The 11,459-nt window shown below is 35.6% G+C and overlaps 1 protein-coding gene across 1 annotated transcript; it reads left to right on the forward strand.

The window, feature by feature from the left end:
* The first annotated feature begins 8,648 nt into the window (after nucleotides 1-8,648).
* On the forward strand, nucleotides 8,649-9,601 carry LOC120634745 (protein lethal(2)essential for life-like). The gene has a single exon (XM_039905522.1). It carries the CDS (start codon nucleotides 8,712-8,714, stop codon nucleotides 9,453-9,455), a length of 744 nt encoding a protein of 247 aa, XP_039761456.1. The 5' UTR covers nucleotides 8,649-8,711; the 3' UTR covers nucleotides 9,456-9,601.
* Nucleotides 9,602-11,459: the final 1,858 nt, after the last annotated feature.

Raw genomic sequence — 11,459 nt, forward strand, 5'->3', positions numbered from 1 at the left:
GTCGCTCATAAATCATCATTCCTATCCTCACCCTATAATTTGCCGCCTTGATATTGTCGTCATTAGCCTTCTACTTCTTCTTCTTATAATAAATAATGTTGTATAATAACAATATGAAATACCAACAACAATACTAATCTTAAGAGAAATTTATAATTATGGTAGAAGAATAAGTTATTTTTTATATATTTATTTTTATTTTTATAATATGTTAGAGGTAGTAACTGGGACCGACGGCTTAACTTGCTCTTTGCATTACGAGTGTGGACTATGAAAACTTAGCGGCTGGGAACAGTTCCTTAGCAGGAAAAAACCCAATTTATAACATTTTTACGCCTAACCTAGGAATCGAACCCAGTATATCGTAATCTGTAGTCATGCTAATTACTAGAGCAACAAGCTAGTTGATTTGAAAGGAGTTGTACACCACAAAACCTATCGACACCGTAATATCAAAGTCATAAAATTTATATATATTAATTTGTATTGTGAAGGGTGGCAAATAAACAGAAAGTGTATGAACGTGTAAACGTAAAGTTACTTTAGAGCATATCGAATCCTGCTTTGTTTTAAAACTATTGTGAGCCTTTTCCGCCGTATCTTTACATATATACCTACGGCATCGTCCCTAACATTCTAGGGCCATCGAGTTTCTTGGTTGAATTGTGGACGTACTGTTAAGGAGTACTTAATGTTTACTAGATTTCGTCCCCCGACTTTACCTGTTTAAAATTAGTACAACAGCAGGTATCTGAGATTCAGCGGTAAAGTCACTACAAACATACATACTTGACGTTTCAAAAGTGTTTATAAAGTAGGCCTACTTGAAATAAATTAATTTTGACTTTTGAATTTTGAAATTCAGAGTTTGGTGTTTATTCGTGTTTGTATTATATACGTGCCTACAGAAATTGATTTTAAAGTATCCTTGTTCAGTCAAGTTTGTCTGTTTGTGACTGTACAGTGTTCCGAAATCCGACCCACCGAGAATTCGTCAAGCCACTCCGTTGTAAAACGTATATCTTAGTTGCATATGAAAGTGGAACTCTCTGCTTCCAAGAACCTATATCGTTACGAAATTTATTATTATTATTGAACTCTTTATTTGTACGCACACTTATGTGCACGCGAAGCTAAAGTGGCAATGGACAGTGCACATAGCTCGGAGAACCGATGGACGGTGGGGTCCTAAGGTGCTGGAATGCCGACCCCGGTAAACGCAGCGTAGGTCGGCCCCCAACGAGGTGGACAGATGACATCAGGCGAGTCGCTGGGAGCCGCTGGAGGCAAGCGGCCCAGGACCGTGTATTGTTGAACTCCCTACAAAATACCTATGTCCAGCAGTGGGCGTCAATTGGTTTAAATGAAGATGATGAAGTTAAGGAAATAATAAAAATAAAGACAAAGACGGAAGTAGAATACAAAAGGCGGCGTTATCGCTTAGTAGCGATCTCTGCCAGGCAACCTTAGGATTAGAACAACATGAGCGAGAACGGACAGGTGGTGTAAAATTATTATAAACCTAAATTCAAATAGCCTAATACATATACATAAACAAAATCGCACAAATAAGAAAAATATAATAAATAAATATAAAATAATATAATAAATTATCTTCTATATATATAAAAGAAAGTTGTGTTAGTTACACCACTTATAACTCAAGAACGGCTGGACCAATTTTGATGATATTTGATTTTTTAGATTCCTCTTAGACCGGAATAGGATAATAAGTATTAAAATATAACATTCATTAAAAAAAAATTAACCGCGGTACGAAGATCGCCGGGACAGCTAGTTTTATATACATAAATACTTAAGAACATATATACATAATAAACTAGGTGCTAAAAGTAGCCAATAATAAGCAAGAAAAAATGCTTCTACCGTGTTTTAAAGTCCCAGTGCAGTGCAGTCCCACTAAATATTTGTGTGATGAGCATGAATGTTTTTCAGTGTCTGGGTGTTTATGTGTATATTCTAAGTGTTTATGTATATTATTCATAAAAATATTCATCAGTCATCTTAGTACCCAAGCTACGTTTACTTTGGGGCGAGATGGCGGTGTGTGTATTGTCGTAGTTTATTTATCTATATATATAAAAGAAAGTTGTGTTAGTTACACCATTTATAACTCAAGAACGGCTGGACCAATTTTTATAATATTTGATTTTTAGATTCCTCTTAGGCCGGAATAGGATAATAAGTATTAAAATACAACATTTATAAAAAAAAATCTATCCGCGGTACGAAGTTCGCAGGGACAGATAGCCTATATAAAAGGCAAAAGTGACTGACTGACTGACTGATCTATCAACGCACAGCTCTATCCATTACACGGATCGGCCTGAAATTTAGTTATTACAACGTAGGCTTCCGCTAAGAAAGGATTTTTGAAAATTCCATCCATGAGAGGGTTAAATTATCCTTCATTTATCTATTTATTTTACGAGTTACATCAATGAAACTTTGATTTTAGGTTTTCGATTAAAAATAAAGAAATATGTGCTTCACAAATTTCTAAGGCAACAAAATAGGGGATGAAAATGTATATGAAAGTTTCTGATTTTTTAAGTAATTTCCTTTCTTATTTTCCTATTAGCAGCAAGACTTTTTTTAACCCTCTGCAGTCAAAATTTACCGAATCAAAATTTGAACTCAAGGTGAGCGAAGCCGCGGGCAAAAGCTAGTTATTTATAAATATAATCTGAAATTATAGTAGTAAGTATCTGAAATTGTATGTTATGTTATTTAAAGTGTAGCTGGAATGTTTTACCAAGTAGTTGCAGGCTTGAAAATATATTACTTAATGTTAAAAGTACAAGAACAACAAAATAAAGCTGAAGAGTTTGTTTATTTATCTGTGTAAACGCGGCAAAGTCTGGAACTACCAGTCGTTTTTGAAAAAGCTTTTTTGCATTCTTAATCTCCATTCCCATTTGAAAGCCCAATATCTTGCGGTACTATGTAACATTTAATTTTCACCCCTAGCTACACTAAGCAATTAAAATATCCCTTGCTGCGGTGAAAGCAAACACCGTGACGTAACCAGCATGCCTGAGAGTTCTCCATAATATTCTCAAAGGCGTGTGGAGTCCACCAATTCGCACTTGGCCAGCGTGGTGGACTGCGGCATGTACTTACCCTTCACACCTTGAAAAGAGATACGTGCCTTGTCTTGCTCCCAAAATATGTTTTTTTTACTGAGAATTAGTTTATAACCGTTGAACAGACCCTGTGACTTAAATACCTACCTACTTAATCCAAGAAATTAAAGAATATAAAAGAACTTGAATGCTAAGTAAGAATCTGATTTTTTTGTCTCGTAAATCCTTGAAAACTTTCCAGAAAGCGGTCGAAAATAAAGGTGAAAGTGTATACCGTGTGCTTATTGCTAAGATTATCTGTACGTTGAATTTTTTCGTCTTCGTTAAAATATGTCAAACAAATAAAATCATCGACAGATCAAATTCTACTATAAAAAATAAGCTTCATTTGCTATACTCCGAAAAGCAGGAGAGTCTACACGGTGTAATTTATGATTTCTTCAATCTTTACACTCCACACCAAACATATCTTCGTCAATGCTTCGGTGAAATCTACGCATGTTTCGCTCCGACACCGGAGCATCCTCAGGAGATGTTGACCTTAAAATAAATAATTGTTCTTAACCATTATTCATTGTAAAGTCAAAATATTATAAATTAAAACATGACAAATCATGGAATTCCGCAAAGTAGCGGCTGCTTCTATCCAATACAAATCAATTTATTTATTCCCACCAGACATAAATTATGATAATGATAATATAAATAAAAAATCACAGATTAACGCTAAAGTGAATGTAGCGTAGTAGCTAAAGGCACAAAACACGGACGAAGTCGCGAGCAGCAGCTAGTAATAATATAAATAATGCCTTGTGACTAACATCGACAAATGAAACACCTGACAGCTGTTTCAAATCAAATATGTGACTTAAACGTATTAGTGAGATAAAGTATAGAATTCAGGTTAAAAGAAAAACAATTACGTGTCTTATTTTCATCGGAAATAAATTTCCCATTGTGTACGTTTTGTAATCGATATAATTATAGAAGTAAGAACATACAGAATCCTCAGCCATTATTGTATGCAGTGCATTGTGTCCAAAAACAGTGAAAACGGCCCGCGCACGTCTCACTTTACACCCACGGAATTTTGAAATACTCGTCACAAACTTTTTCCCATTTTCACATTTTATGGTGAACACTTAGAATCATCATCATCATCATATCAACCGATAGACGTCTACTGCCGGACAAAGTTCTTTTGTAGGGAGTATCAAATTCCACGGTTCTTTGCAGCTTGGATCCAGCGGCTACCTGCGACGCGCTTAAGGTCGCCTGTCCACCTTTTTAGGGGTCGACTAACGCTGCGCTTACCAACGCTTAGAATATAAGAGCAAAATAATTACTGTCATCTGCTAAATGGTATTAAGTAACCGTTCGAGAAACCATGCTAAAGTGGTTTTTGATGCTTCAATTAGTCGTGTACACAGTTTCTGCATTTTTTTAATTCAATGGATATAATGAAGTTCGGAAAAGTATATAATAGCCTTATTTGAAACGAAGTTTCGAGGTTGATTTATAGCCAACTAACTGTTGCCCAGTTTATTCGTTTGCGTTCATTACCTTGGGAATGAGATTATAAAAGCATATACTCAATCCCACAAATGAATTCCACTGCACCTTTCTCTACCGATATGCAGATGTCACTAACTTATGTCCATTTCGAGTAAGGCGGTTGTTTATATTTATGACTAGCGGTCCCACGCTACTTCGTCCGCGTATTATCCAACCTTATAAGATAGACATATGCTGACGCAGGCTTTTTAGAATTTTTAAAGGGGAACTATTTTGTCATGCATGATTTTATGAAAACTTTAACTGTTCACGCAGCGCACGCAGCGGAAGCTCTCTAAAGGAAAAATACCCCAGAAATTTTGAAACATTCTTCATTAAGTTTATGCTCCTATTGGTCATAGCGTGATGATAACTGTAATAATTTTCTAAGATCATTGCGTTAAAGTAAACAAACAAACAAAGCCTTCAGCATTATATAGTAGTATAATATATAAGATAATACAACAAGAATCATTAATATTCCCGGGATTTAAAGAAACAAACACACTGCACTTGCTTTAACGGTAAAGCACAACATCGTGGTGGACTACGGCTTAAACTCTTTTCATTCTGAGAGAAGACCTGATGCTAATAACGATGTTTTTTTTCGTGCTTTTTAAGCATGGAGTACCCATGTTATTAAATACAAAGAAACATACATTTCTCAGTTTTTATTTTATTTGTTTTTATTTATTTAAACTCACTTGTAGTTCTTTTTTTGTGTTTATAAAAATGTCTAAATTTAAAATATTAAAAAGATTGCTTGCATAATAATAACATACTAAAATATAAGTTATACATTCTACTAGTCAGGCCTTTTCATTTGATACTCGTATTGAGGAAGTTGTGGAAAAAAAATGTAATATGCCATTTTGTGACGGCGGCCTTCTTGAACCGATTTTCATGAATTCTTAGTAAAACTCCCGAAACATTTACCTTGCGAACCAACAAAATCATAATGAAAAATGGTTCAACCGTCTGGAAAATAGGATGCCACAGAGAGACACACAGACACGTCAAAATTCAAATTCAAATTCTAAATTTAAAATATTTCAAAAAGGTCTAGTTTGAAACGTCAAGTCAGTCTGTTTGTAGTGACTCTACCACCGGTTCGGAAGTCAAATTCATAACACCCCGACGTGTTTGCGTAATATTTTTAGTTACGCATTATTATCGGACTAAATTAACAGGTATTAGATAAAAGCAGACGGTACTCTGAGGAAACTCTGAACTATTTGTTTTCGCGGATTATAGAAAGTTTAATGTTCGTTGTATAAATGAACGAACTTTCAACTCGTTAATAAAAATCAACGGTAAGAAATACTGGAGGTAGCACAGAGGTCTGTGTGTTTAAAATAAAATGTAGAGTTAGCTATACTATTTCTGATTGCAGCCCGACTTCCTCTTACGGTCCCCTCTCTATATTCCCACCTGTTGATTTGTTTACATTGGTATACCAACCTAGGAATTTTCTAGACTAAATCTTACCTCGTGCAATCTAATCTCAACTTTATTATTGAAGACATAAAGTATCTTTTGATTAAATGCATAATGCAGTGATTAAGGTAGTGGTTTGTTTCGAAATATTAATGAACATTTCTAGAATGCACTCGGTCGTATGTACAGATGTAAGCAAGCTGAATTAAACCCTATATTTATGGGATTATGAGATTCATTTTTGATTGTGAAGACGTGTGATTATGCTTCAGCGAAAATAGGTAAGGCGAGCACGCGTTTTCACCGACAGCAAAACAATTTTAAGTTGGCATTAAGCGGCTGGAATCCACTGGTTTGTTTACGTTCACATTTCACCTTTCCAGGTTTCAATTTGTTTTGAAAATGGTTGTTCGAGAACTGTTTCCATAATACAACAAACTGTTAGGCTGGTATCATATTTTTCCCACAATATTATGAACTAGGCCCTCGACTTCGGCTGCGTGCATTCGTTTCCCCCTGATATAAACTAGCATACATACTCTTCCATCTGGGGTATCGGGTAAATATTTTGCTCAGTGTTTTTTAGCTATCTTCGATAGCAGAATATTTAACAGTTATTTACGAAGACGACCTCGAAATAAATTACACCATATCGGTAACATGCACTGAATGTCAAAAAAACCTCGGTGTGTCAATAAAAACATTATCATTCTGCCGAAGTCGTTTATATACTTTACACTATATAATTGTTATTGATTTTTTTTTACATAGACTTGAAGGAAATTAAGATTTTATAAATTTAGAAATGCACTATTGTGATTCTTAGGCCACGATTGATTGAAGAGTCTCAGGTTCAAATCCTGTCAGTACCGATTTTTTATATGTATTTTAAAATATATTTTAATATCATACTATCACACTTAGGGGCCATATAATAATGTGTAAAAAATTAAAAAAGTGTGTGTCAGCTCCGACGCACGACTGGAGTTTACTCCTTAAGTACGATTGTCGAAACATACAAAAAAAGAGTTTATTTAGCTGAATAAAGATTAAATTAAAAATAGTAAAAATAGTAGTAATTAAAATTCCATATGAAAGGGTAAATTAAAAATCCTGTGAAATTTGTTTACACACGGCGGAAGTGTAACTTCTTAAAAGTAGCTTACGGGAGATTGAGATGGATGTAGAGTATCAGAACTATTAGGATAAATGTTATGTTTATTATTTAGTTTCCATGGTAACAAGAATAGAAAAAAAATGTATAATTTTTTCTATCTCACTCTGTCCCATATATTTATTTGTTTGTTTCTTTACCTAGATAATATTCGGTATCCTTGGTAACTTAAATAAGAAAAATAAGTTAATTTAACGAAAGCGACGATGCATGTTTGCGCATCAGAGTTGCCGGTCATGCAACGTCGCAAAGCGAAAACGTAACGAGGTCATTCATCAGTAGATTTTACTCCTCACATTTTTCTCATACCGGGCGATTCTTAAATCGATTCTTAAGGAGGAAACTCCAATTAGAATAACGGTAGAATAAGTCGTGGGAAATCACTAGCAAGATGAGCTTAAAAAGTGTAAGTTTTTTCGAAACTCCCGTCTTATTTGTTTGTGTAGACATGTAGCTCATCCTAAAGATGCTCCATCGAGTATATTATTACAATTATGTAATTGTAAAATACACGGAACCCAATCGGAGTGAGATTTGTGATGACCTACAACTGCCGCTGCTGTTAACGGTACACGCACACACTCGTGTAAGTGCTTGTACCAATGTGTTAACTAATCCGGCGCAGGGGTCGCAAAACCGTGGTGCATTCTTGTTTAAAACATACCCATAATACAGGTTATCAGGTTTTTGATGTAAGACTATTTTTGGACGAGAATTCAGAGTGAAATTACAAAGGCTATTCGAAAGACGTTCGAAATTAATTATGAATAGAGTTTTGAGACACTAACAGAGCAAAGCTAAAGTTTTTTAAATAGATATCATAAAACGTTGAAATCAGATCATTCTTTAATAATCATATTGTTTTTAAAAAATAAGAAAACTCACCAAACATAATTTCTACAATTTTTTATATTAAGGCGAAGTTTTTAGCCCTTATAAATAATATCCTCCGGATAGCAAAACTTTCTGAAGCTGGTGCTGCAACTTTAAATTGAATGAAGTTTCCATTAAGTATTGGAATTGCAAATAATTTTTTCCGTATTTGTAAAGAATATTTATTGAATTTTCCTTATCACTTTCTATCCAATATAATTATTTTAAGGAAAAAACTTAATTGATCTTCTTGATGCTTTCACTTGGTATAAAATGGTGAATACCATGTAGAAAAAATCAAAACAAAAACCCGCCGGCGAGGTCAACGCACTATAACGTAACCCACTTAGTGCCCTGACTCGCGGTGACTCAACCACACATTTCGTTTTCACTTTCCCGTGTTGACAACACCTGCCGGTTACCGCTGTAGTTATCAATGAAACAAAACCGGCGTCGATGTACGTTCTAGAATACTTGGCGAAGCTATATAAGCGCTGCAGCGGCTCGAGACCGCCAATATACTGAATACCACACTAGAGCAAGCACGCAAGAGAAAACAAGCAACTATGTACAAATACGCGCTAGTATTAGCACTCCTCAGCCTCGCTGACTGTGAAGAGAGACCGCACAAGACCACCCAATATGTGGACCCCTTCTCGATGATCGACAGGCACTTCACTCACTCACTAGCATACCACTATTTATGGCCTTGGAACCAACTCATCCGGGCAGCCGCTGCATTGGATATCGAGGAATCTTTAGAGGATCCGCAGATCATATCAGATTCGGAGAAATACCAAGTCAATCTGAACGTGAGGAAATTCAAACCGGACGAACTAAAAATTAAAGTGAAGAACCGGCACATCATCGTCGAAGGAAAACATAAGGAGAATGAAAATGAGAAGAAATTCATGGCGAACCATTTCGTGCAACGCTTCGTCCTACCACCTGGCACCAAACAGGAGGAAGTCAAAGCGGTGCTGAACGAGAAACGTGTGCTGTCTATAACTGCGCCGAAGCACGAGCTACCGCCACCTCTTCCTGAGAGAGAAGTGCCCATTGAGGTTATAATGCCAGAGGAATCGGTTGTAGAGAAACTGGAGGAAGATTTAAAAGATACAGCAGCTTCATTGATACAGACCTCATCGGTAACTCCATTAGAACAAATCGACATGGAGGCGACGACTCACGTCGGGAAAATAAGGAAGAAGGAACTGAAAACAACAACGAAAACGACGAAAGATAACGAAGTCACGAAGGGCATAGACGGCAATGGATTGGATTACGCGCTAATCGAAACCGACGAGTGAATGACTAAGAAGGTGATTGGGAAAAGACTGAAATTGAGCTTTAAAGTGAGTGAATGAGTCTCGTTGAACGAGCTCGCGCTGTGGTGTCTTGTGAATTAAGTATTAAAGTTATTTGTTTTTTGAAATAAAGATGTTATTTATTAAGAGCGCTTTGTTTCTCTTCTTTCTCTGTGAGATAATAAATATGTTTTTATTCAAGCGTTGGTCGTTGAGTCTTATCAATGTCTGCAGTTTTTCTGTGATATAACGGGGAAATGTAAATATTTATAACATGAAGTAACGCGATATTACTATACGAGCTAGAAAGTTATTCGGGATAATGTATGGCTTTAGGCTAAAAATACACAGTCAAAGTCAATCGTTTTTGTCAATTCATATTTGTACGTCACACAGTAATTATTATCATTAAATAAGTTTTCTAAAGCAAATTGATATAAATTCATTAATTCTACATTATACAGCTCCAATATGCAGCGTGTGTTTAGTTTTTAATTTTATTGATAACGGTTCTTCCTAGTTGAAAACTTATTAAGTATAAGCTTTTGCTTGCGACTCCTTCAAGTTTTTATGGTTTTTTATTTTTAATCCCGTGTATACCGTTACTTTACTAGTTTAGTTTATCTTTTAACATTTCGTGGAAACGAAGTATGATTTCATTCCATACTGTACCGAATTACATCAAGATTGGTGCAGTTTTTAGAGTGCAACCAAACATAGATAAAAAAAGACACGAACTCGCATTTATAAAATTGGTATGGGAAAACCTGAATAGATTGAATGGTTTAATCGACGGATTGCAATCCGAAAATGGTCAGATTGATATCCGAAGACCTCTTTAACGCAGCATTGCATGGCATGCTACTAATATTATTTCTTATCATTACTTACTTACTTACTAATATTTGAAATGCGACAGTGTGTTTGTTTGTCCTTGATTTATCTCTGGAAAACTAAGAGTTTCCACGGGATTTGTGTAAATCGCAGACAAAGAACAAGGACAACAGCTAGTGGTTTTATAAGGAGGAAGCCGTACCGCTAAACCAGCTAACGAGCTAACGTTAGCGTTCCTATAGGGTGCCGCGTATAAAAGATTAGAGTAATGCGCTTAATAAATTGCGTTCCAAGCGAACGTGTTGTACATTAGACTGCATCGTGTTAGTTTAGCATCAGGTGAGACTTTGTGCTCAAGTTAGTAAACAGCATTATTTTAGGAGGAAGAAGTACTGACGGGATTCTCCATACATATGTATTCCCCTGTTTCTCCGTGGATAATGCCTCTATACCAATCATGTTGCTATCAGTGGCGTGCATTTCATACATGCACAAAAGCGCTGCCTACCATTTTCATATAACCGGCAACAGAGCAAAATATTGACATTTTATGCCATTGTACTGCTTTATGCTTACCCAGGTACCAATTTCTGTGCACGCCACTGGTTGCTACCAATTCCTTCCCTTGTAAGCTTAATACTTTAGAAAATCTGACCCTCTAAAATTACCAATAATTCACCTTTTTTTTCACCTTTTTTTAAAGTCGAAGGAGAGAAGAGTAAAGAAAAAATAACATAAAAGAAAGTAAGAGAATCCTCGACGTAATCTTTCTTCAAATTTTCATCCCAAAAACTGATGAAAACCTCTTGAAATTTTTATGTTTAAATTTTTATAGGTCAAATTGATCAGAGCTACAGCTGTCATATCATACTCTAAGATCCAAGCCAGGCTCAGCACGACGGCCATAATTTTTTTTAAATACCTATCTATCAAAATTGTCCCAGCTAATAGCTATACCATCGTTTTAACGAGTAACATAATAAGTACACAGCAATATTTGCGGCTATGTAAACAGCTGTATTTAACAAGTAACAAAATAGTTATCCAGACAGCATTGTTTACTGTTATAAAGAGTAAACTGTTTTTGTAACTTTAGTAAATCGTCTTATATCTGCCTTCCGAAATGGTGGTAGAGACACTTCGAACAGACAATCTTTATGTTACGAATGTATG

This window comes from Pararge aegeria, chromosome 2 (genome assembly GCF_905163445.1).
Source record: "Pararge aegeria chromosome 2, ilParAegt1.1, whole genome shotgun sequence".
Taxonomy (NCBI): domain Eukaryota; kingdom Metazoa; phylum Arthropoda; class Insecta; order Lepidoptera; family Nymphalidae; genus Pararge; species Pararge aegeria.